Here is a 26766-nt window from a genome sequence, read left to right as displayed (position 1 = left end):
TTTTATCAAGCCAGAACTTCACTTTACTTATTTCATATCCTCCAATAAATTCTGCAGATCATCACCAGAGCAAAAAATGTTTGTATCGTCAGCAAAGAGAACCATTTTTAATACTTTGGACACTTTACAGATGTCGTTAATGTACAAGTTGAAGAATTTTGGACCCAAAACTGACCCTTGGGGTACACCACAAGCAATGTCCATACATAAGGAGCAACCACCATTTATTTTCACAAACTGCTTTCTGTCACTTAAATAACTCCGGACCCAATCTAAAACTACCCCTCTGACACCATAACGTTCCAGTTTTCTTATTAATATATCATGATCTATAGTGTCAAATGCCTTTGTCAAGTCTATGAATAACCCATGTTCATGTTAGAAGTATTAAAACGTCTGTATATAAAATGCAGCTGTTTTGATGCTTTAAGTTTTTCAGATTTTAAAGTCTTGTTGTTTTTAAATTTGGGTAAATATTTGGACAAACGTGCGAGCTAATGAGGTCACTTTACCATTAAGTAGCTCGTCTCATTAGCATGGTGCATTTGTAATGTGCTGATCTGGGCTAGCAAAAAGTAGACTTTAAATATATTGGTGTCCATTATTATCAGCACCCGAAGACCTGCTGGAGTCATAAAATCATCAGGAAATTATTAATTGTTGTAATTAATCAAGTGCGGATAGGCTCAATTTTTTTTTTTTGTAGACTCTTACAGGGTTGGGGGGGGGGTTCTAAGTTAATTTGCCCATCCCGTCTGATAACACAGTACTAATACAGAAATACGTTAGAATTACTGTCTACAAATGGGTGACATTGTCTCTTTGTCTTTTCTCTTGTAGAATTAAATGTCAAATATTTTTCCTAATGATCCATCTGTCTACATCTAGTCAGGGTTACACACTGCATGTGCAGAAAGATTGAAGCTCCAGGTCTTGAGGTTGCAGACTGTACTTCTGTTTTCCTCCAGGAGGGGGCGATCTACTTCTTCTCTTGCGAATGTGATGCAGACGCGGTCCAGGGCTGGACCTCAAACAGGGGTGCACCTACAGTCAGCGAATACAGTTTTTAAGACTGGTAACACCTGCACCACTTCTCACACACACTGTTCCTCCTCTGCTTCTCAGACTCTTTGCAGCTTTTGTTGGTGTCATCTTTCAGTGCTGATTGTACACTGTGGACAGGCTTAAATCAATCAAATTATATCACACCAGTACACCAGAGCTACACACAATATAGATTCTTTAGGATTTTATAAATCCACCCCTCCCTTGATTCTGGAGTTTAAGAAACATCTGCTTAATTATTTGCTTTTTAAAAAAAACAAGATTCGTTTGTTCGCCTTCATAAACTGAAGAATCAGTTCTGAGCATTTTCCATTCTTAAGCTACATTTTATCCACTCAGTGTTTCTTCTGCTACGAAGCAGACCTCTTATGTTACGTTATATTCCACAATTGTTAGGCTAAAGCAAAACATGCCCTGTATGAGACCTAAATAACTTTTTATACAAGCGCACAAAGAGTATATTAATATTTTGCAGTACAGAGTAAATGATTAATCTCCTCTCAGCATTTGGGAGCGAAACTGCACGCAGTCACTTTCCTGCAGAAGCTTTTGAACCTACAGTTTGTCCTGAGGGGGTTTCTTGTTGATGTGGAGTTACATCATACTCAGCCCAGAGGAACAGCAGGAACTGTGAAAACTTACTGGGAACGCTCCTGTGTGAACGCTGGAACGCCCTGAGCCCTTCCACACTCAGCCGAGGCACCGGCGTCCTCGCCGGCTTCGGACGGATCCCGGCGTTCCACTGGGATAAGTGGAGAAGGCGCTCAGCAGACTCCCCAGTGACGGGGTGATCAGCGATACTGTGCGATGTCCATGTGGGGTGAGTTTGTGTCTGATCATGAGGAAGACTGTGGGGTCTGCTGCTGGAGCTGAGGAACATCTGAAAGAAGAGATGTGACCTCATAGTAACACAGTCTAAGTGTGGTATGCTGTATAGTGCAAACCCAGATCTTAAATAAATATACAGTAATTCCACCAAGGCCTGAATATTAGATGCAGCAGTGTCCTCTATTTCACCCTCTCCTCCACCCTTCCCTCAAACACCATCATCAGCATAATTTGCCTCCCGCTGTGCAAACGCTGTTCCATAATGCATGATGCCTGCTGGATGCAGTCTCCAGAGATTTGTCTCCGTTTATTATCTCCCTGTGATTAAGACAAGGAGGTCACAGCCATATGGCACTGATGATGAATGGGGAGTGGTTTACCAGCGATTTGGCTTTGCGTAGTTTATAATTTGCTTCAGAGAGTGTTTTCTTTTTCCCATCATCCGCCTTTGATGTGTTAGTGCAGCAGGTGGAGGCGCTGTTGTTTCTCATCTGCCTGGAGAAAGACAGCAGAGTCAGTAAAGGGGAACGATCATGCATGATAATGACATCAGTTTATCTGCAAGTGAACGCTGTGGTGAAACCGCTCAGCCCTCAGACAGTTGTGAGGCAGAAATCGCCCCACCCACCACCTGTTCAAACCTTCTGATGGGGCAGCCAATAAGATGAAAGTCAAAAACTGAGAATCATGAAAAATTACTGAAATGCAAATTAATTAATCAACTATTAAGTCCAGGCAACACCTGCTGACTCTTGCACTGCCACTCTAAGGTGAGTTGCAAAGGGTTCCTCCACGAGCTCTAAATAAATTAAAATGCCCTCCTGCAATATCCTGGTCTTTGGGTTCTCCCAGACCTGAAAAACACTGTGATGAAAGCACGGTGTGAAGAAAAACCTCTGATGCTACCCTCTCTCCACAAGCAAGTCTAAAATTTCCCGGACGAGCCCCCAAATATGACATAACCCAGCTCAAACGTTTCTAGTTCCTTTGTGGATATAATGTTGATATAATAAATATTGGTCCCCATTTGAACCATAAACAAGGACAAAGCAGTTTGTGCTTTAGAGGATGTCTACTCTATGACTGATAAGTTTCTTTCACATATTATGTCTGGTTAAAAAACACCGAGGCATTCATTGAGCTGTCAGAGCTCTATGTGTTGTTAATGTCCATCATTTATATCCATTTTGGCAGATGGCTTGGTTCTGCTGTAGGTCTCTTCCTGTTGAATGGGAACTTTTTCTCTCCACAGACGCCTGGTGCATGCTAACAGGACACTGTTTGGGATTTATAATATTTTAATGCCAAATGCACCTGTTCTTATAGCACTTTTCTACTCTGAGCAATCAAAGCACTTTTTCCCCACTATTCTATTTCTCTCTGCAATTTAAACACATTCATACGCCAACGGATGCACTACAGAGCATCTTAGGGTTAGTGTCGTGCCCAAGGATATTTGGCAGACTGGAGCAGACGGGGCTCAAACCACCAACCTTCCAATTAGTAGGTGACCCACTCTACCACCTGAGCTACAGCCACTGTGGGGCCGTCACTATAAAGAACCTTAAAGCCTCATTAATGCCAGACGTGATTCAGCAAATGTTCCCTGCCGTCTTACGCTCTCAGCGCCTGTTCGATGGGGTCCAGATTGTCCAGGTAGTTGAAGCGCAGTGTGTCTTTGGGACGTCTGTCAGAGTCTCTCCATGGTGGGGGTGCACCTGGCTGCTTCTCCTGTCTCAGTCTTGTGCTGGAGCTGCTTCCAGGTTGCTGCTTGGTGGATGCTGGACACTCCTCCAACCTGATGGCTGCTATTTCTGACGGCTCTTTGTGACCACGGCTTGCTGCTGCGACATCTGAAACCACAAACTGCTGCTGCGATGAAGCACCCTGGGAAAAAAGGGTCTTTTATTTTGTTTTGATTTTTGAAAGCTAGATTTTAATGTTATTTTGTGTTATCGAGTTGTTAAACAAAGGTAGGATAATTGTTTAAATCTCTTCGGGATCTCCTAACCTGCAGGACGCTCAGCCGCAGCTCCTGGACTGTCTGGATGTAGTGTCTCTTCCAGACGCCCTGTTCGAATGGTGTCGGGGAGGAGCTGAGGAGCCAGCCGAGCCTCAGACACTTGGGCATCCACAGCTGGTCCAGCTCCACAATGCTCTTCCACTGCCAGCTCACCTGCGCATGGAGGATCGAATCATTCATTTACCAGACTTCTTCACAAGAACAAGGGTCAAAACTTTACGTCACTCCCCATAAATGAATCCACGTGTACCTGGGCACATCGACAGAGGCTGCGTGGGTCCAGGAAGGAGAAGAGATACAGGGAGAGGGCTCTGGGGAGCAGGCAGGTGAAGTCTGCGGCCTGCAGGGGGAGCTGTCTGCTCACACTGAGGCTCAGGAACCTGAGCTGCTCCACTGAACAGCTCAACACCAAGTCCTGCAGCACCGCCTTCCTCTGACTGTCAGACCACCTGTCAAACTGGTAAAGACATGAAAGAATACAGCAGAAAAGCAGTGAGCACAGCATGGTTTCTAACTGCTAGCTGGATTTGTGTGGGCTTCAGCTCACGCTGGGATCACTGTAAGGGCGCATTAGGTGCTTCTTCATTCATCTGCTCACACATACCCACTTTGCTAGAAGGCTTCGTCTCTCTTCAAACACCTACAATGAGACAACAGTGACAAAGGTTAACAACTATAGTATCCAAAGTATTCAGTTTTAAAGTTTTTAGTTGTTTAATCTTTCGAGGAACTTGGTATTTATGGAAGACCAACACCGTCAAACAGAAAACAAGGAAATGAGCCAATGTCGTTCAAGCTTCCACACTAAAGCAAAGCCAGCCCGGTGTTGTTCTGACAGTGAGGGCAGTCACAGCCTGCTGCTGATCCACAAATAATCAGAAGCTCAGCTCACAAAACACTTTTAATGACAGCGCCTTTGTTTACATAATGAAGCAGGACCAGGACCAATGAAGTGACCAATGCAACCAGTACACAGATGCAAATAAATTAATGAATGCATTTCATTAAAAGGAATTTCTTTAAAATAACTATAAAGTAAAAAAACAAATATTTGCAAATTAATTTAGATATTATTGCCTGTCTAGATCATCCACGGACATTATTATGATTTCCTGCTTTGTGACTGTGTTTACTAAACACATTATATGTTAAAAAAAATTAAATCAAATTGCCGGCATAAACAGGAAGCAATAATTTAAAGAAAAATTAAAATCTAAGGCTTATTTATTTAAATAATTAGTCATTAAGAAAAATTAGCTTCATATAAACTGAATGTATGCCAATAAAGTAAATTCAATTTAGATGTAATCAAATTATTTTATTGTGGATAATTTTGGGGGGTTTCAAGAGTGCGTCAGGCAAACACCTGGTCCTGCAAGCACAGGCTGAAACAGACATAAATCTTACTGCAGCGAAGGGAACATTTAAAAAGAAGCTGAGAGTCGCTTGACTCCACTGTTAGAGCTGTTTTATGTACTCAGGTCTGTACTTTTGTGTCCCCCTTTTCTACTTCACCAGCTTTAACACAGACATTTACATTTTGTCACGTCCATCAAAATGTAACAAGTGTCACCTGGCAGTTTGTTGCTCGCTGCCAGGTGATTGGCTGAAGAGCTGTGAAAAGGTAGTGGGTGTGTGGGGTGAAGTCAGCGCTCTTCTGTGGAAAAAACCAGAGGCAATTAATTCACTCAGGTGCGAGTGGGTATACTGTCGGTAAGAGACTTTTGCCATTTTTTGTTTGGATCTTTTGCTATTGCATGTGCCTATTTTTTTAATGTGTCATTGGACTTTTTTAGTGTGACCACGAATTTTAATAGAAGAATTGATCAAGCCCTAGATCGACTGCGCGCAGGGAAACTGATCAATATTGTAGGTATATTGAGTGTTTGTTTTAGTTTCATGATTTTGAATGGTTTTATAAAATTGCTATTTTATTGGGTAATATTTTAATTGATAATGTTGTTTGTTTTTCAGCTGTGCTGTCTCTGCTGTCCTTTTTTTTGTTCTTTTGATTGATTTGTAATTTTGTTTTGGTTAGTCCGTCCAGCCGTAGAGGCGGTTATTGATTGAGAGTAAGTTTTGTAAGGGCGGACTAACCTCTCTTTTGTTTTTTTTATTTTAATTGTTTGTGCCACTTCCCTTTATCTCTCAGATCACAGGCCATACATAGCACTGATTCCCAGCTGCGCTGAGACCCGAATTGTTTGCAGTGTGTGCCACGATTGCAGTGTCACTAAGCGGGGTGTGACGGGTTGTAGTGTTATTTCGCACAGTTTGTGTGGTAAGTCTCATGCGCAGCTGGGATATCGGCAGGATGTGTTGTAAGTCCTGTCTGGAAACGACTGGGAATTTGTATGTTTAACTTATGTAATAAATAAATGATCAATTATTTCTTTGCCCCGTTTACTCATCCCTTGTCCTCGGTTACATTTTGGCGTTGTCGACAGGATTCAAGGGAGTGGCCATTTTGTTTTGTTATTTTGTAAGGACAGCAGGGACAGGTTTGTAAGATTGGAGAGAAGGAGCAGCCAGGTCTGATGGCCAAACTACTGGGGCGGCGGAAAACTAGTACCCACCAGTGCACAGAGCCACACACTGGTGGGAGGGTCGCAAGGCTCCAGTAATGTAGAACTCGGTCATCTAGTTGGTGAATGCTTGGAAGGGGAGGTTGATTTGGGTGGGGTTATTATTTCATGTTTGCTGGACACAGGGTCCATGGTCACAACAATCACAGAAAGCTCTTTTAAAAATAACTTTTCTCATCTCAGTGATAAAAAGCTTAAAGACTGTGGTTGGTTGGGACTTAAAGCAGCTAATGGCCTACAAATTCCTTATTCTGGGTATATTGAGTTGGATGTTACAATCCTGGGAATTCACCTACCTCGTCGAGGGGTGTTGATTGTGGGAGATCCAACAGATAGCCACATGGCACAGAAAAAGATATCTGTACCTGGTGTGTTAGGAATGAATGTATTGAACCCCCTTTACTCTGAATTGTGTAAACAATATGGTTCTGACCTCTGGGAAGCTCCAGTTTTGAAGACTGCGCCACGTGGTTGGAGAAGAGCGTTGAGATACTGCCAAATGATGGAGGCCATGGCAAATTCTCCTGAACCCCATCGTGTTAGAGTACAGGGTAAGAAGTCTTTCTGTGTTCCAGCTGGAACGCAAAGTTATGTTCCTGTTACCTGTCCAAAGATGCCTGTGAATACACCTATTGACCTCTTGATTGAACCCCTCGGGCCTGATGATGGTTTTCTCCCGGAAGGCCTATTGGTGTCTCCTTCATTGGTAAAGGGAGAAGGAGGGGAGGCTTTTGTTCCAGTTACTAATGTTGGTAAAACTGATGTCTATTTGACACCTCGTCGGGTGATTGCTACAGTTCAACTGGCCAGTGTGCTAGCAGAGGGTAACTCTGAAATACAGGTCTCTGTAAATTCACAGTGTTGTACAGCTTATATTTCCAGTCATACAATGGCAGACAATGCAGCGGAATTGGATTTGCCTGAATTTGAAAGTCTTGAGGAGAGCGAGAAACGGCAAGCAAAAGTTTTATTGCAGAAGTATAGCGGCGTGTTTGCCAAGAATGAGTTGGATGTTGGTTGTAGTAAATTGATCACTCATGAAATTCCTTTGATAGATGAAACACCAGTGCGACAACCATACAGGCGAATCCCTCCGTCTCAGTATGAACTGGCAAGGGATCATATCAAACAGCTGCTGCAAGCTCGCATCATCAGAGAAAGTAGTAGTCCGTACTCATCCCCAATAGTTCTTGTTCAAAAGAAGGATGGAAGTCTACGCATGTGTGTCGATTATAGACAGTTAAACGCCAAGACCAGAAAGGATGCATTTCCTCTGCCAAGGATTGAAGAATCCTTGGATGCTTTGACTGGTGCTCAGTGGTTTTCCACTTTGGACCTGGCTAGTGGTTATAATCAGGTGGAAATGGCTGAGAAGGATAAGATTAAAACTGCATTTTGTACCCCATTTGGTTTGTTTGAGTTCAACCGCATGCCGTTTGGTTTGTGTAATGCACCCAGTACATTTCAGCGCCTGATGGAGCGTTTGTTTGGAGATTGCAGACATCAGTCGGTGCTTTTGTATTTGGATGATGTGATTGTTTTTTCATCCTCCGTGCAACAGCATTTGGAGCGGTTGGAAGAAATCTTCTCTCGTCTGGATAAAGAGGGGCTTAAAGTGAAACTCTCCAAGTGCCAGTTTTTCCAGAGGCAAGTGAAATATTTGGGGCATGTGGTGTCTGCCGAAGGAGTTTCTACTGATCCAGATAAAATAGCTGCAGTGCGGGATTGGAAAACGCCCAGCAATCTAGCAGAACTGCGTTCCTTTTTAGGATTTGCTAGTTATTATAGGAGATTCATAGCTGGTTTTTCACGCATGGCTGCTCCCTTGCATAGATTGGTCTCTGCACTCCTCCCTCCAGGTAGAAAAGGTAGGACCCCCCCAAAACCGTTATTGGATTTTTGGGATTTGGAGTGTGAACAAAGTTTTCATCACCTCAAGGCTGCTCTGGTTTCTGCACCAGTGCTTGCTTTTGCTGATTTTCAGAAGCCATTTACATTGGAAGTAGATGCAAGCTATGGGGGCCTAGGGGCAGTGCTTTCCCAGGAGTATGAGGGTAAATTGCGGCCAATAGCTTTTGCCAGTCGGAGCTTAAAGCCTACAGAGAGGAATATGAGAAATTATAGTTCCATGAAGCTTGAGCTTGTAGCTCTCAAGTGGGCCGTCACTGAAAAGTTTAGGGAGTATCTTTTGGGTCATCGTTGCACTGTATTTACAGATAATAACCCACTAAGCCATCTGTCCACGGCAAAGCTAGGTGCCACAGAACAGAGGTGGGCATCAGAGCTGGCCGCTTTTGATTTGACCATAAAATATCGGCCTGGGGCTCAGAATGCTAATGCAGACGCATTGTCCCGCCTACATGGAACTGTAATGGAATTGGATGGTCCATTATCTAATGATATTGGAGTGCAGTGTGAGATGATTCCCAGTGTTCAGGCAGAGATAAGCGTTTTACCTGGTTGTTCTTTCTCTGATCTCTGTACGTTACAGAAACAAGACCCTGTGATTGGTCCCTTCTTAAAGTATTGGGAGGTGGCCAGGTTGCCAGATTCAAAGGAAAGAGATGGTCTTGGTAAGGGTTCGAGGGAATTGGTCCGTCAATGGGGGCGGATGAAACAAAGGGAGTCTGTGTTGTATCGCTGCACTCATACTCCTGATGGAGTGAGGGAGGTTGACCAGCTGGTGCTGCCACAGTGTTTACAGGGCCGCGTCCTTCGTTTACTCCACGATGAGCATGGCCATCAAGGGGTTGAGCGTACACTGCAGTTGGTGCGCTCGCGATATTATTGGCCGCACATGTATGCAGATATTGAGAGATGGTGCAGAGATTGTGAAAGGTGTGTTCTTTCTAAGGCTGTTGTGCCAAAGATTAAAACCTTTATGGGTAGTATTTCTGCATCTCGGCCTCATGAAATTTTGGCAATTGATTTTACAGTACTTGAACCCTCAACTGATGGTAAAGAGAATATTTTGGTAATGACTGACATCTTTTCTAAATATACTCAGACTGTCCCTACAAAAGATCAGCGAGCCAGTACAGTGGCAGAGGCTTTAGTGAAGCATTGGTTTCATTTATTTGGGCCTCCAAGCCGTATACATTCTGATCAGGGGCGAAATTTTGAAAGCGCTTTGGTGCAACAGCTGTGTAAAATTTATAAGATAGAGAAGAGTCGGACGACACCCTATCATCCACAAGGTAATGGTCAATGTGAACGATTTAATCGTACACTTCATGACTTGCTGCGTGCCCTGCCTCCTGAACAAAAGCGCCGGTGGCCGCGGCATCTCTCCCAAGTCACATATGCGTATAACACCACAGTACATCAGTCAACTGGTATGACTCCATATTATTTGATGTTCGGGCGAGAGCCACGGTTGCCAGTGGATTTTTGGTTGGGTGCTGGCAGTGAAGTTGATGAGGACGTCACTCTTGAAGAGTGGGTACAGGAACACCAAAAGTCCTTGGCTGCTGCATATGATGTTGTGCAGCAACGGTTAGAAAGGAGAAGGGTTCAGAGAGATTTGAATTCCTCTAAATGTGCTAGTCCTGATTTGGAGCAGGGCGATTTGGTGTATATGAGAAACCACTCTGTAAGAGGTCGCAATAAGATTCAAGATTTTTGGGATCCCACGCCCTTTCAAGTAGTGCGACCTCCTCCTGGTCATGGCGTAGTATATTCAGTCGCTCCTGCTGGGCACACTGGTCCACTTCGACAAGTACATCGAACTGAGTTGAGAAACATTCCAATCAGGGAATTGGATGGAGACCAAGATAGTGGCCTACAAATGTCAAAACAGGATGATCTAACCGGAATGTTGGCCACAAATAACAGTATGGTTGATGAAGTGGAACAGATGTTTACAGAACAGGGAGATGGAGGCGATTCTGCAGTGTTGGAGGAAGGGACGTTGAGTCCCACACATGTGGGGGTGCCCCATTTGGATTGTTCTGGGGACCTAGAACCTGGGGAGGAAGATGTTGCCAGCTTGACGCAAGGGTCTCGTAGGTCAATGAGGAAGACTGCTGGACAGCACTCAAAATTTTAAGTGTGCTCTCTTTTCAGCTCATCGTCGGGTCGCCGATGCCCTTTGAAGGGGAGGGTTGTAACAAGTGTCACCTGGCAGTTTGTTGCTCGCTGCCAGGTGATTGGCTGAAGAGCTGTGAAAAGGTAGTGGGTGTGTGGGGTGAAGTCAGCGCTCTTCTGTGGAAAAAACCAGAGGCAATTAATTCACTCAGGTGCGAGTGGGTATACTGTCGGTAAGAGACTTTTGCCATTTTTTGTTTGGATCTTTTGCTATTGCATGTGCCTATTTTTTTAATGTGTCATTGGACTTTTTTAGTGTGACCACGAATTTTAATAGAAGAATTGATCAAGCCCTAGATCGACTGCGCGCAGGGAAACTGATCAATATTGTAGGTATATTGAGTGTTTGTTTTAGTTTCATGATTTTGAATGGTTTTATAAAATTGCTATTTTATTGGGTAATATTTTAATTGATAATGTTGTTTGTTTTTCAGCTGTGCTGTCTCTGCTGTCCTTTTTTTTGTTCTTTTGATTGATTTGTAATTTTGTTTTGGTTAGTCCGTCCAGCCGTAGAGGCGGTTATTGATTGAGAGTAAGTTTTGTAAGGGCGGACTAACCTCTCTTTTGTTTTTTTTATTTTAATTGTTTGTGCCACTTCCCTTTATCTCTCAGATCACAGGCCATACATAGCACTGATTCCCAGCTGCGCTGAGACCCGAATTGTTTGCAGTGTGTGCCACGATTGCAGTGTCACTAAGCGGGGTGTGACGGGTTGTAGTGTTATTTCGCACAGTTTGTGTGGTAAGTCTCATGCGCAGCTGGGATATCGGCAGGATGTGTTGTAAGTCCTGTCTGGAAACGACTGGGAATTTGTATGTTTAACTTATGTAATAAATAAATGATCAATTATTTCTTTGCCCCGTTTACTCATCCCTTGTCCTCGGTTACAAAAAGATGTAGTTAGTTGTACTTTCTACGACACTGCTGTACATCTTATAAAAGTTACTGAAACTATTAACAGCCACCCTTTGGCTGACGGCACAGTTTCAGTGTGAGCTGATGTGACCTTGCTGTTGGCCCGCGGGTTGTTCAGAGGAGTCCAGGTGCTCCGTTTGGTCTGCGTCTTCGAACAGCTTGCAAAAGATCTTGCTGCAAGTGCCATCACAGAGTGCGTCAACAAAGACGATGCTCTAGGATACAAAAACAGTAACTGCTACTCAGGTATGTGTTGCTTTTCCTCACATTGTGTTCATGTGTGTACATGAAGCAGGAGTGCCTAATAGTTCCATGTTTTTAAAATCCAGCCAACACTAACACCGTCCTGCGGTGTTTCACTCACCCGCAGCTCCTCAGCTCCAAACTCACTTTGTAGGTGCGCGCTCGGCCTTGGTGCCCACACACTTCTTTCTCCTACTTCCCCGTGGATAGTTTACTTGTTTCCATAGTAACCGTGAGTGTAGGCTCTCCTGCTTGTCACAGCCTGTGACACACATGGAGGCGGTGATGTGGGTGTCGCTGCAGAGAAAAGCAGAGTGTGCGGGCCTCCCTCGCTCTAATGATGACAAACGTGGTGCAGAAGTCCTGACACTGCAGTTACTATAAAGACCATCGCATTGGCTGACACAGCAACAGAAAAACAAAGCATTATTATTGACTGTCGCAGCAGCAGAACCAGCAGTAATAAGCCCGGACAAACGAATCTGTTTACGGAGTAATAACCAACAGCTGGTGTGTAATAAGAATCATAAACCAACAGCATCTTCAGGGCTGTGTCTGCTGTGTCCCGCAGGCCTCCAGCTCCACGCTTTCACTCCCAGCAGTCACACAAGTTTCTGATTCAAAGCCTGCTCGTTCTCGGATGGGCGGTCGCGCGCAACGAGGACAGAAAACCTGCTGCGAAGAAAAACGGAGAACTGCGTCAAGTTAGACACGCGGGAGTGTAACCGGAAACGAGCCCTGTGCCTTCAGAGTAATAGTTCACTCTTTATTGGACTGACGAAGAAACGTTTGTTTCACTGGAAAAGCAAAGACACCAAGAAGTCTTTCAAAGTCTCTCTGACGAGATTTAAAGATTCGTCCTTCTCTCCGTCTTTAAGCCGCTTAAACCTGACCTGTGACCAGTCAGCATGAAACAACACCTAACACAGCCGCTGTTTACTCTACACATAACAGACAGGACGTCAGCAAAGAAGCAGTTTTAAATATGTATTTTTAAGCACTAAGCACTAGCAACCAGTCGCAAAAGCATATTTGGTCCCAAAGGTTAAGCTGAACCTACAAACCCCACCTACAGCAACACAGTTTGGCACCAAACGATCACTTTGCACCATTAAGATGATTCCCAAAGAGCTGTTAGCTGAAAACTATTACAGCAAAACCAAAAACCAGCCATATTACACAAGTTCAGAATTGTGAAATTTACTACACAAATGTCTTAATGTAAACTTAAGAGCACAACTGTTTGGCTTTAACTATGTACTAGCTGGATTATATCATTTTGAAAACTAGACATGTGGAGGACAAACAGGAAGCTGTCAGCCAAAACCATCTGCAGCAGATCCCAATATCTAAACGCCATGTCCTTAAGAAACAAGGGAAAAAATCCACCCAAGACCTGACACGGGATCTGAGAGATGCATCTGGAGCTTCAGATAATCGGTCTACTGTTCACTGACGCTTCATCAGAAATGCTTTCAGTTGAAGGGTGGCTGCCAAGAAGCCATTGTTCAGGAAGTGAAACAGGGAGAAAAGGCTGAGGTATGCCACTTCACACAAGAACTGGGATGAAAATCAATGACAACAGGTTGGATGTGAAATTCTTCGTTTCAAGTATTGGATTAATCAGTATGTCGAGGGGTCATCAGGAAAGAGGTACAAGAAGAAGTCTCTACAACCATGTTTAAAACAGTGGAGGCTCTGCCGTGGTCTGGGGCTGCTTTTCAGACAGTGCTGTTGGAGATCTTGTCAAAACTGATTGAATTATGAACACAGAAAAGCACCGTCAAGTTTTCATCCACCATGCAGTCCCAGGTGGAAAGAATCTGATTCCATTTCTTTATTTTTCAGCAAGGCGGTGATCTCAAACACACGGCCAATGCAGTAAAAACATACCTGGATAGAAATGCAAGACCTCTGTCAAACAAAATAAATAAATCTGGGTACATTCCAGGGAGGGGGGGTCATAACCCCCCTGGAAATGACGCCCTTGTTTGAATGTCCTTCAAGAAGCCTGAGAACTATTCCTGAGGATATTTAAAGAAATGACAAGAAAGCTTGACTCTGGGAGTTCAGGCTGAGTTGTAAACAAAGGTGGGCATATCAAATGTAAATCATTTAAGCACAATTTTCAACACTTTTAACTTTTATTGTTGAACTAAAAAAAGTTTTTATATTTTTGTATGTTGCAATAAATTGGGCCAACATCCGCGACTAAGGTGGCAAACAGCGTATCGCTTCTTTCACCTGTATTCAGCTCGACTAAAGCTCACTGTAGTCGTGTTTTGGCGTCCACGAAGTCGGGCGTTTGTGGAAGAGGCTTTTAATTTGATAGTCCGTAGCGGAAGCCGTTAAAAAAGTCTCGCGCACTTGTCGCTCTACGTAGAGGGGGGAGAGCGGGGGAGGAGGACGGAGGAAGAGGACAAGAGGAGGAGAGGAGGGTGCTGGTGGAGGGACATTCAGTCATTGTTACCAACTCGAGGACCGGCGAAGACCCCGCTTACTCCCCGAATTTTGCGGACAGCGTTCAGGTAAAGTTGCGTTAAATTCAGCGGGTGTTACTCGTAGACCACCGCCTCCGCTGCCGCCCGGCTCGGTGACTGAATGCACCGGTGCGGAGCGGTTACCGTGAGTCAGGATGAACTAACCGTCATCTTTTGTCTGCGCCGCGCCGCGTTCACGCTTCTCTCGGCTCAGGTCGCTCGTTTTTATTGCTGCGGGTCAGTTACAGCGGCAACCGCGACGAGCCTCCGTGTAACGCTCGGCAGTACACTCCCATGTATGAGCAGCAATTAGTGCCTGAGTCCCGGTGAGGAGCTATAGGAGGAGCCCGTTAGCGCTGACGCACAGGTAGGCTAATGGACGCGTTAATAATGAAAGTTGAAGTGCGGCCGGGTTAGACACCGGCAGGTGCGACGGAGCAGAGGCCGTGTTTGACGTGTTGGTCGGGGGCAAAGGTGCGGGGCTGGGAAGGGTGTGTGCTGCAGCGATGGATAAAAATGTGCTCTATAAATAACAAATAACTTTAATAAATGACTTAAACAGTTTCTGAGCTGTGATTAGTGCAGATAACTGTAAAAATAATAATATTATTAATGGTCGGAGGTGTCTACTACCACAGCTGCTGCTATTACCACTGTTATTACTACAGAAGTACTGCGGGACGCAGAGTAAATCTCTTCAGACTTGCCCTTTAAATGCTCGCTCATTTGCTTATTTTGTAATGATCTATTGCTGTTTAATAATGCATTTAATGTGGACACTGATGGGCAGAACCCAGCCATAGTCAGTGACCTGAAAAGCAGCCGTTTGTGTGCTGCTCCGCTTACAATTAGTCCATTTTTTCAGTTAAAAGGTTTCCTTTTGGTTTGCACTTGTTGTAATTATTGGACCACTAACGTCTAACATTTACATTTACAAGCTGCTGTACTGTATTCTTCTGATTGCAGGCAGAGCATCGTTTCCACAGGGGGTCGTCGCTCATATTTCCTCCAGCATCATCGCCGTCTGTGAAGGCAGGAGACGGAGGAGTGTTTTCAGCATCTTAAAGGACCACAGCATCACCTAGGTGATGGAGGCCCTGTGACTCAGTGTAGTCATGGTGATGGATGCAGCCAACTTGGCCCTGTTGGATTACGCTGCTCAGCCCACGGTGTTTCTCTGTGATCTAACGAGGAGGAAGGGGCAAACAGATAGTCCTTAAGTCTGGTAATTTTTCCCACTTCCTGGTTAAAGCCCACGATGCTGACAGGGCTCGAGCCCTCTCCGTGAGCCGCCGTCTCCTGGGTCTTGCTTCTTTTCTCCCGTACGGATCATGGATCTCCTGTGGGTGCTTTCCGTGTCCATGCTGACCGTGTGTGTTGCTGTCCCCATGGATGCTGTGGCTGGGAGCCACAGTCTGTTCACCTGTGAGCCCATCACCCTGCGCATGTGTCAGGGGCTGCCCTACAACTCCACCTTCATGCCCAACGTCCTGAACCACTACGACCAGCAAACTGCTGCTCTCGCCATGGAGGTACGGTACATCGCTGCCATGTGATCTGAGAAAGACAAACCATCTATCTGTACACACACACACACACACACACACACACACACACACACACACACACACACACACACACACACACAAATGTATATAAACTAAAGGAATGACAGTTTTTCTCTCACAGTTATGGCGCTCAAACTCTGACAGCAGCAAAATTCATGCGATTCATTAAAAAAAATTTGCTCTTCACTATATTATAATAAATTTATAATTAAAAAAATAAAAATATGTTAATATAAAATTTATCCCCCCTCCAAAAAAACAGTCACACTCACAAAAGCTATTAAATTAAAATAAAGGATAATAGAATATAACTGAATATATATTATGCAATATGTAAAAACTGTACAAAAAAGAAATCTGTATGTTTTTAACACAGTTTATATATTTTTAAATGTTATATTTTATTTCTAGATTTCTCATGAAGCCGCGCTGCCACAGTGTTGGATACGCTAACTTTGGATTTGGTCACAAATGCCTTTAATAGTTTTAATGTTTTTCAACATTTAAAATGAGTTTACATTTTGAAATAGACATTTAAAAATGCTTAAAAACATTTTGTAATTGACAGTGTAACAGCGGTGAGCAAAGCTGCTGTTAAAAAGGCTTAAATCCCGTCAAGAATTTGCACAAAAAGCAATAATTAGATTTATATGTGAAATGTTACGGCACATGAACAGTGTTATTATTCTTGTAATCAGATCTGCCGGCCGGCTGCAGCTGTTCTAGACTCCAAACTAAACAGAGCTGTGATAACTGCCTCACACAGTATATGAAAGAGTGTCATGGAGGATTTCATATATGAGCTTCAGTGATTGTTGGATCGATCACATCGATCAGCCCACAGCATGAAACAGTCTCTCAGCTGAGAAGCTTCTTTCCCACATTTTCAGTCCAGACGCTTTTCTTTCCGAGGCGACGACGACCTGGATCACTGATCGCTTCACACACAGCTGAAATTGTGCGCTTCAGAGTTTTTAGCTAACAGAGCTGCCTGGATGTAGCGAGCCACAGGTGATGCTTGCTGTAAATTCCCTGTGTGTTCACCTGTACTCGTACCTGCACAGCCCTACGTCACATGGGCGCTGTTGGGTTAAAGTGATTTGAACGTTTGCGTTCTTGTTCTCTCGCTGCTCCTTCGTTCTTCTAAAGATGAAATTGGAACCTTTTTGGGATCGATGAGTGTCTCACACACCACAGTTACTCTATGTTGGCTTCAGCCTTTTAGTTCTTCATTTAATGAAGTTGTGTTACTGCTGTGAAAGGGACGGGGTCTGTTAAACAGGTTTGGTCTGAGCCGTGTGATGTTTGTGAGTCCGGTCACTCATGTTAGCCTTCAGAGCCCGTTGGGCTTCCAGTCAGCGTCCACAGTGCTGATAATCTGCCTCCGTTCCTCGGTCGTTTCTCTGCGTTCTGACGCAACGTTTTGAGAGCAGATTCACATGTCTGTCATACATGTGAAATGAGTGATTCGGTGTGCGTGGCACACTTTCTGCTCCCGTGGACACGAGCAGCTCGTTAGGTGTCAGCATGATCAGCTGTGTGTTTGCTGAGGAGGTGCCAGCCTACTTAAATGTGGCCCATCTAGCTGCTGAGGCTGCAGCGTGTTACCAAAACATTAAGCAGACAATGAAGGTTTCGTTTTTGTCCCTTTGGGCCCTGAGAACAGAGGATTATTAAAACGCCAGCGACTTAACAGGGCGTGGTGTCCTGAGATGGGTTTGAACCGCACATCTGGACTGTTGACAGATGAGAGCGATTAACCACGACATGTAGTCAGCTGCTGTTTTATATAACAGGCTTTGAGCAGCGAGCTAACGAGTCAGGCTTTAAGGAAACACAGCTTCATTGTTTTGGGTTGTGATTTCAGCCTCGTGGATAATCCACAGACTGACCATCCACAGCATCTCACTGTTGTCATGGCTGCTAAAAGATGGAGCACGGAGCAGATGCATCGCTTCATTAAGTTAATCCCGTCCTTTATGGCGGCCGATCCCTTGTGAAGTTCTGTCTGTCTAGTAATTACGGGCCAAACTGCTGTGTTGGCTCGGCGCTCTGCCGGCCTGTGTTTAGTTTATCGATGCCCCGCGTCACGCGCTCTTTGCTCCCTCTCTCTGCGTCACTTTAACCCTTCAACCTCGCCCGGCCCCACCCTGCCCGGCGTAGCGGATGTGCAGCACTCTGCCGACCATCTGTGCATCTGCGCCCGCCCCGGTTCACGGCGCTGTGTGTAGACGCGCTGAGGAGAGGTGGAGGTTACGTAACTGTAACGGGCCGGCTGTGCGCGGCGTCACAGCTGTGGTCTCGTTCGACCTCATGTTTGGAAAAGATGAAACTGGTCCCATGACCGTGCGCTCGTACCAGCACCGTTCTCGCTGTGCAGCGGTGCTTTCAAACGTGTTTCGAGGTTTCTGACGGTCGTTATTCACGTCTTCATTTCTCTGACTGATTAAATGTTACCAGCTGCATGTTGTTTGAGGCCAGGTTAGCTTTTTACGCCTGATCAGTGGGTGTGTGTCGCAGTGAGGCGAGAGAGGCGCTTCTGGTTTAGACGGTGTTCACTTTGATTGGTCATGGCTTCACAATTAAGTCTCTTTTAGTGCTTGTTTGGGTTTGGAAAACACACGGAAACCCAACAGGTTCCAACACCACGGAGCCCAGTCTTGGCTCTCGTTTCCCAGATAACTCGCCCCAGATCCAGCTCATGGGAGAATTCAAAGCCTGTGAGACGTCGAGGGCAGCCAAATGAGAATTGACAGTTGATTTTAAAGAGAATTAGGTCCGCTGAATGGGCGTGATAAGGATGATGAATGCCTCGCACCGTGGAGAAACTGGGAGTTGGATGAGAACCAACGCCTGCCGTTCTTACAGTTTCTGTTCAAACCCCCTGAAGAGTCTTTGTGGTTCCCTTTTCATGTCTTGCTTTTTAAGTATTTTTTTGTTCAAGATTTTAGTGTTTTAGGAAAGTAGGACAATTTGTCACGATCTCATGAGCTCCAAACCGATAGAGACAAACTGAAAATGCACTTTAATGACTCTTCTTTGGTGTGTCAGGTCTGTGCAGCTTTTCACAGACAGAATTTTCTGTTTTGCACATTTAGTATTTTATTTTCTACAGCTGTGAGCAGAATGTAACACAAACCACACAATTTGTTAAAATGGATTTTGATGTTCCCGTGTTCATCCTCGCTCGATCCGTCACCGCTGACCGCCGTATGACCTCGCAGCTGAAGTGGGACGGTGGCCTCGGGGCTCGGGAATCGGCTATTTCTGTGTCACAATGACACTGTGCCACAGTCGCATAGCATAACTGAGAGCGTGGCGGATTTGACTGGCACCACAAAAAGAGAGAAAGGACTGGGCCCAAATCCCCGCATTTAGAGATGCTGCACACTGATGAATATGAAGCAGTGTGGGCCCATCACAGGAAATCAATTACGCTGCTATGAACCATCCTCGGCCTGCAGAGCAGATGGCGTGTGGTTCACCGCTCGGTGATGATCATATTACTTTTCTTTGGTTAAGGTCGTTTATAAGTCCTACTCTTCTGCATTTATGCATCGTTTCTAATGCTCTAGAAGTTTCTCCAACCTGCTGCAGTCTGGTTGGAGGCACTTTCCAGATCGCAGCTCCAGAGGAGAAGGACGAGCGTCAGGCTCAAACTGGAGGACTTGGATCTTTTGTTAGGAGAAGATTTTCTCTAGAAAGAAGCTGAATGATACTGAGGACTCAACAAAACCAAAGAATGTCAAAATAAGATTCAGTTTCAGTTTTATTTGTCATATGCAAGTTAGCACAGGGTCAACATTGCAATGAAATGTGTTTGACGAGCAGCAGTCACTCAGCAGCATGATACAGAAAATATAATAAAATAAAATAATAAAGAAAATAGAAAAATAGTAAGGAGCAAAATATTAGAGAGACGTGGTAAAAGAGAAAAGATGACTAAATATACATGTATCTATAAATATAAATATATGTACACTAGTGATTAAATAAGAAAATCTTGAAAAGAAATATGACGGGAGGGCAGATGGGACATTGAATGAATGAACAATGATGAACAAATGCTAAAACGAGCGCCCAGATATTCTTATTATAACAGTGAAACATCAGTTTATGGCAAATGCAGCTCCTTTTGGAGGGTTTCTCTTATATTTAGCAGAAGCTTTCAAGCAGATAAGGGATGGAGCCATGGCAGTGGCTTTCACAATCATGTCATGTGACCGTCACGGCAAGGCCAGATGGACCACGCAACGGTCAGGGCCGACTGAAGATGTTAATTGCATTAGATGGATAACTGGGCTTGTTTACGTGAATCCAAAGCATCAAGATTAGGAGTCAGTGCGTTGGGGAAATGTGCTGACTACAAATTAGACACACGAGCTTTTTCTAGGTTATCATAACCTTTGTTTTGTCACGTCTTTTGGGTTATTGCTTGTCGAATGAAGGGTCCACAGCTGCACAAAGAATAATCAGCGGCCGGCTCTGAATCTCAGACTCACTCGTTTCCTCCTCAGATCAGCCTGTTGTCTCAGGTTTACAAGTGCAGATAAACTGTGTCGTGTTACAGACGGAAGAATAACCCAGATACTCCACCCCGCTCTGCCTGAATGGATGTGTAAGGGAGAGCTAAGGGGTGTGTGTGTGTGTGTGTGTGTGTGTGTGTGTGTGTGTGTGTGTGTGTGTGTGTGTGTGTGTGTGTGTTAGAGTACTTTTTTGTGCATTCTGGCACGTTTTAACAGGCTTATTATGTTAGTAAAGATGTATCCCAGCTGATCACACACACACAGACACACACACACACACACACACACACACACACAGACACACACACACACACACAACATGGTCTGATAAACCCAGCGTGACCTGGCCTATAAAAGAGCCTCTTGTTTTATTTAATGTCCAACACCGTGTTTATTGGCAGTGGAGTGAATAAGAAGCACAGCAACCTCTCACTGTGTGTGTAACTGTGTGTGTGTGTGTGTGTAACTGTGTGTGTGTGTGTGTGTGTGTGTGTGTGTGTGTGTGTAACTGTGTGTGTGTGTGTGTGTGTGTGTAACTGTGTGTGTGTGTGTGTAACTGTGTGTGTGTGTAACTGTGTGTGTGTGTGTGTGTGTGTAACTGTGTGTGTGTGTGTGTGTGTGTGTGTGTGTAACTGTGTGTGTGTGTAACTGTGTGTGTGTGTGTGTGTGTGTGTGTGTGTTCTCAAACTGTCTTAGGAGTGAACGACTCTGCCCGTTCGTCCTCTCTCGCTCACCCGGTCTCTCACCCTCCTCCCCCACCTCTTTTGTCCTCCCCCTCCCCCTACACAGGACTCACCCGTTGCCCAGGAAACGGTCCCAATTGTGCCGTTAACAAAAGGAGCAGAGGCTTTCTCGCCTCGCGGGAGGTGGTCCCCTCCGCCCTGCACCCTGACCTCCTCGAGCCCCGCTCTCCTCCCTCTTCGTCCTCCTCCTTCTCCTCCACCTCCACTCCGGTGATGCATCACTCGTCACCATGGCGCTGAGCTTTGAAATTTGGAGAATTGGAATGGCAGCAGAGGAGAAAGGGGGATAAAGAGTGAGGATAAGGGGGGGAGATGGGAAGAGAGGTGACTAGGAGATATTTTTTTAAAGGGCAAATCAACAAGAACCAGTCGTCCACAGTGGGCGTCACTGTCAGCGATTCATCAGTCACACCATCTCAGCCTTTAACCTCCTGAGACCTGAACTCTTCCACAGCAGCATTTTTAATTTCTCTTTCATATTTGGGCTGATTGGGACCTGATGAACGTAAAAACAAAGAATCACCAGATTTATTATTTTACCTGATTTTTGTTTCTAAGAACAGTGACAGCCACATGTGAGGACATTTTTAATTTAGATAAAACAGAGGCAACGGCAATGAAAACCATTAGGCATACTAGGCTGTATTCATAATTAATACATTAATCTTAGATAACTTTCATCTTAATCTGATTCAAAACATGCTGGATAGTGTCCATGCTGCAGAGGTGAAGCTGAGGTCACGGCTGTTTGTCCCGGTTCTTCAAAGGCTGCTACGTTTAAGATTAGAAATATGCAAATATGCACTTTCACTACACCGTCCCAGGAAGCACGATTATTAGAGATGTTGCTCCTGTTCTTCGCCTCAGTTTGATGTGAGATGTGGTTATTTACTGTGAAAGCAAGCAGTCAGCGACACTCACAGAAGCTGTGCCTGCCTCGCTGTTACGGACGCACCGTACCAGCTGAGACGGTCCGACCCCGCTGACTGATCATCATGCTGACTCATAACAAATGTGTTTCGGAGAGTCAACAGAGTTTTTTTTAAGAAGGAGGAGATTTGTTTTTCTGAGCAGGTACACAACAAGACAACAGAATAACAATAGATTTTAGGCCCGATGGTTGTTATGGAGATAACAATGTAGCTTGCCATCACCAGTGTGTGAATGTGTGCGTGAATGGGTGGATGACTGGATATGTAAAGCGCTTTGGGGTCCTTAGGGACTAGTAAAGCGCTATATAAATACAGGCCATTTACCATTTACCATTTATAACGAAGGTTCGTTTTCTTAGAAAATTCAGAGCAGAAACCATCAGATTTAAAAACATGAGGAATATCCTGCTACCATTATGTTTTTAAATGTGTCAAAGAGGAAAAACAGTGACAGTGTTGCTAAATTTTAAAAGAACATTTTGGGTTCCTTGTGATCTTTTCTTGCATCCGTATGCAGGACAGAGCTGGCTCAGTCCTATTGGACGTGTCACAGATCTCACTGAGCGAGTTTTCAGCGTTACTGCAGCTCTGTTAGAATTACTCACAACTAGGGCTGGGCGATATGGCCTAAAATTCATATCGCAATATAATTTCAAGCATGTGCGGTAACGATATATATCGCGATATATTCTTTTCTTCTGTATAACATATTTTCCACACTTAAAATCCTTTAATTTTCTCAAAAATCGAGAGTGGGCCTTATGTATGAATTCTGGTCGTGCTTACTGACCTCGAACCGATTTGGGCAGAAATCTGTTAAAAATGTTTTAGTACAGCTTTGTAAGCCGTACTGCTTGATGGATGGTCAGAGCATTACGGCTGCCGTAGGGAGGAGCTTCGCGGAGTAATCTGGGTCCAAAACTCCGTCTCTTCAGGTCCCAAAGTCAAACGAACACAGAGTTAAAAACGGTCTAAATTCTTTCATCTTTAATTAAATAATCAGCGTTGCTGCTTTATCGGGTGTAACAATTAAGTTTAACATCCAGGCATCCATGAAAACAGAAGTTATTAAATTTAACGGAGTTAGAAGTTAGCAGGAAGTTAGCTCGCTAGTTTCCACCTAAACATGATATAGCATGTTCTGACTGAGAGATTTTTGAAACTAATTCAAACGTACAGCTCTGCTACCACTTCCAACATAAATGAAGACAGAAAACTAAACAGCAGTGGCGTTTGCAAGGTTACTGAAGTTGGACTACCTGGTATATAATGATGTGCTACGTGATTGCTAGCGACACAGCTATGTTAGCATAACATTAGCACAGTGAAGCTGGAGGATGAACGCCAACTTTTTTTCCACTCGATAAAAGTCATTAATGAATCGATGTTACGGAAGTGGAGGAAGCGCAGTTTTTGGCTTTCCCCATATTTCAAAAGTGCTTCATTTCTTTGCTATGACTGTCGGCATAATTTGCAGATGATAATGGTTGTAGCTGCTGCGATGCTTTTGACCAAAACAGGCGCAGCTTGATGACATCATCAACATGCGCTATCGCGATAGAGCATTTTCCTGAGTCGTAAACTGTGCAGCAGATCAGCCTCTTATATCTGCATCTATCCCCTCATTGGCTGTTTGTTGGCCTTGTTTTGGACTCCCAGAATGCACCATTTTTCGGCGACTGGCAGACACGTCTCCTCTGTGTGTGTTTCTAGAAGGACACATTATTCCACATTTTCAGAGATCAAAAATCCCATAACAAACTGCCATGAATCCATAATGACTGCAGCAGCAGCAGGATGGAAGCTGAGGTTACATTAGCATACCGCCAGCATCCACACAGTTGTGTGTTACACGCTCTATTCTCCTTACATCGCTGACTCTGGGGAGGAAAGCTGCACGACGAGCTTCTGGCCAGTGGTTCACCAGCTGTTTCTGCTGTGGCCACTAACACTAAACCCTGTGGAGAGTGTGATTGTGTGGGCAGAGCTGTGACCGGCCATATGTACCATCCACTGGCTCAGTCCTGCTCTCAGTGGCTCACATGATGGGTCGACTGTCATAAAGAGGCTAAATGGACACGCGAGGAGTTGCGGGAGGGTTAAAAGGGCAGGAGGGGGGGACAAGGATGGAAGAGCACAAAAATAGAAAAATGAGAAAAATGGCGAGATGATAGGAGGACAGATGAATGTGTTTTTTCTTTAGTAGATCATCCTGGTAGCCTGTATAGGGATTCGGCTTTGGCCCTTGGCGTCTCCCTTTGTAGCGCCGTCCTGTGTGGTACATCGTGTTCTATGGAGCGCAGCAGTAGCCCACGGGAATCAAACGGGAGAGAAAGAGCGAAGATGCAAACTCACTTGTGTTGCATTAGATCACGTTTGAGTGGTTTAGCCGTGTTTACAGGGCATCGCTGATGAAGTAATAGATGTCACAGGACTGCTCGCTGGCAGCGGCACGCAACGCGAGTCACAGGAGGGCCGATTGCAGCAGTAGCGCCCGTTTCCCTCTCGTGGAGGCCGCTACATTCAGGATTTTCTGCTGTTCTTCTTCCAGAGAATAGCCAGCCTCCCTGTTGTACCTGACTATAGCTGTAACACGATCACCAGGAAGCGCTGCAGCCGATAGTAAAAGTATCTGTAAGAGGTAACCGGCCACGCAGCTTCAGTGCACACGGGGGCCAGAGCTACATGTCAGTGATGATCTGTGAGGACCATTCATGGTTGCATCGCGTTTGAAGCACTTGTTTTCACGCTGGCTCATAGCGTGCACGAGTGCTCGTGTCATTACACGGTGGAGCTCGTGAAACGTGATGACTCCACCATCGGCTGGATGGTTGAGCTCAGTTACGACGGGCGATGCTCTCAGAGAGCGTATGCTGTGCTGAGCTGCGACTCGACCATAAATCTGTGTCATCGTGCCGTCTATCGCTGAGCCCACGCAGCGCAAAGCCATCAACGCCAGGAAGAGCGATATGAACAAGGCGCTGACAAAAGCTGCACGGACGTGGGTGCTTTGTGCTTTGAGGGGCGAACACCCACTCGAATCCTTTTACAGAAGCACGTCACATGTGTGTGGCAGGCGAGCAGGAGACGGCGCTGTGTTGCAGACATACGGTGGGAACGGTGTTTAAATCTGATTGCAGTTAAGGTGACAAAGTCCTGCGTCATCATTGCTTCTCTGAAAGATTTATCCCCAAACAGCCGGATTTGGACATGTCGCATTTTTATTGCTGTGTTTGCTAATCGGTGACGGACAGAGACGCTGAGCCGACACACAGCTGTTCAGTTTTGTGCCATTTTCTAAAATCTGAAATCTAAAATCTGAAATCTGTTACATTTGTAACGCCAACAAGATTCTGATTGGTGCACACACACACACATGCACACTCGCACACGCACACACAGGACGTGGCGTTCTTTGCACTTTATTTAACGTTGTTGAAGCTGCATTGATTGGTTAAACATTAATATCCATTCCTCTAATAAACCCCTCCCCTCCCTGTTCCTGTCTGTCACATACAACTGTCTTTAAAATCTGGGGGAGGGCAGTGAGTGTGTGCGCGTGTGCGTGTGTGTGTGTTAGTGATTGACTTGGGTGTGGCTCCTTCTGTAACACACACAAACACATAAAAACTGCAAACCACAGTGTGTTTGGCTCACACACATGCATGGAAACTTCTATTTGCATATTAGCAGCAGGACCACGGATGCTTCCTGCACCCACTGTGTGTTGGCACAGTTCATGTGTGTGAGAGCATCATTGTGTCGGTCTGTGGGTGTGTGAACGTGAAGATAATACACTTCCTTGTGTTCGTGTAAGCACGATGCCCCAGTGTGTCAGTCAGTCACAGCGTGGTCCACCCTGCAACACAAAGGCCCTGTGTGTGTGTGTGTGTGTGTGCATGTGTGTGTGTGTGTCTCCTGTCTGGAGATTGTGGGATGAATAAAGGGGCAGCAGGATCATGATTGGGGTGGATTATTAGTTAAGGGGCCGGAGTTGTTTTTATGGACTCAGGTGCTCGGCTGGTGTCTTCGTGCCCTCTGTGCCTCACGTTCTGAATGTGGAGTGATGCTCACGCTCCACTGGCGTGTTTCTTCTTTCTGTCTCCACCTGCAGCCTTTCCATCCCATGGTGAACCTGCAGTGCTCCCCGGAGCTCAGGATGTTCCTGTGTGCGCTCTACGCCCCGGTTTGTACCGAGTACGGCCGGGTCACGCTGCCGTGTCGCCGCCTCTGTCTGCAGGCCAAGAGCGACTGCTACAAGCTGATGGACATGTTCGGTGTGAGCTGGCCAGAGGAGATGGACTGCAACAGGTTGGTGCAGCAGCAGCAGCTCTGCTGGAGCAACGAGGCCAGCAAACATCCTTAAAATGATTTATTTTCATTATAAAGTTTTGTGACTGATCTGATGGTAGAGTCAGCGTTCTGCACTTGTAGCTTCACCTTTGAAGCTTTTATGTTTCCCCGAGGAGGAGTTTGCTAACATGTGACTGTGTCCTTGTTTGTTCGTAGTTTAAGGACAGTTTTTACTTCTTGCAGTTGCATTTATGCTTCAGTAATCAAATGTTTTATTTCCTGTATTTTCTTCTGTGGAAAAATCCGATTGGTTTGTTTTTGTTGAACACAGCTGACGTGGGAACAACAAAAACACAAAACATTTAAACCTGGTTTTCCAAACACACAAGTTTAAAAAATATTGATAAGCGATAAGAAACACAGCAGGGAGCAGAGGAGGTGATGTGGTCCTCGGTGCCATCTTCATCTCCCTGTAAACG

General features: G+C 45.0%; 2 protein-coding genes and 2 long non-coding RNA genes across 12 annotated transcripts in view; 3 read left to right on the top strand and 1 right to left on the bottom strand.

The window, feature by feature from the left end:
• Positions 1-57: 57 nt before the first annotated feature.
• Positions 58-12501, bottom strand: fbxo16 (F-box protein 16). The gene is made up of 9 exons (XM_004542280.3): positions 11867-12501; positions 11594-11717; positions 4521-4556; positions 4167-4373; positions 3905-4069; positions 3512-3780; positions 2274-2388; positions 1708-1945; positions 58-1044 (listed from the first exon to the last, which is right to left on the bottom strand). The coding sequence occupies exons 2-9, from the start codon at positions 11687-11689 to the stop codon at positions 980-982; spliced, it is 1191 nt and encodes a 396-aa protein (XP_004542337.2). The 5' UTR covers positions 11690-11717; positions 11867-12501; the 3' UTR covers positions 58-979.
• LOC143412563 (uncharacterized) lies at positions 5504-6439 on the top strand. The gene is made up of 3 exons (XR_013093072.1): positions 5504-5629; positions 5713-5785; positions 5891-6439. It is a non-coding gene; the product is annotated as an uncharacterized LOC143412563 (long non-coding RNA).
• Positions 8531-11465, top strand: LOC112432376 (uncharacterized). 2 transcript variants are annotated; one of them, XR_003023002.2, is made up of 3 exons: positions 8531-10760; positions 10844-10916; positions 11200-11465. It is a non-coding gene; the product is annotated as an uncharacterized LOC112432376 (long non-coding RNA). The 2 variants fall into 2 exon arrangements; XR_013093071.1 differs by having other exon boundaries at positions 11022-11465.
• Positions 12502-14107: 1606 nt separating the features above from the next.
• fzd3a (frizzled class receptor 3a) overlaps positions 14108-26766 on the top strand; it is a 49548-nt gene continuing 36889 nt past the window's right edge. For 6 of the 8 annotated variants that reach the window (XR_013093070.1, XM_024805196.2, XM_076873646.1 and 3 more), the window contains exons 1-3: positions 14109-14273; positions 15192-15757; positions 26109-26305. Coding sequence is in view for 7 of the 8 variants with exons in the window: in XM_024805196.2 (XP_024660964.1) it covers positions 15557-15757; positions 26109-26305 (398 nt within the window). In the remaining variant the exon portion in view is untranslated. Of the gene's footprint in view, positions 14274-14461; positions 14593-15191; positions 15758-26108; positions 26306-26766 lie in introns of those variants that run through there. The other 2 variants (XM_076873644.1, XM_076873645.1) reach the window with 2 other exon arrangements.

This window comes from Maylandia zebra, linkage group LG15 (assembly GCF_041146795.1).
Source record: "Maylandia zebra isolate NMK-2024a linkage group LG15, Mzebra_GT3a, whole genome shotgun sequence".
NCBI lineage: Eukaryota > Metazoa > Chordata > Actinopteri > Cichliformes > Cichlidae > Maylandia > Maylandia zebra.
The sequence above is the reverse complement of the archived record's forward strand: the minus strand, read 5'-3'. Positions and strand labels throughout refer to the sequence as shown.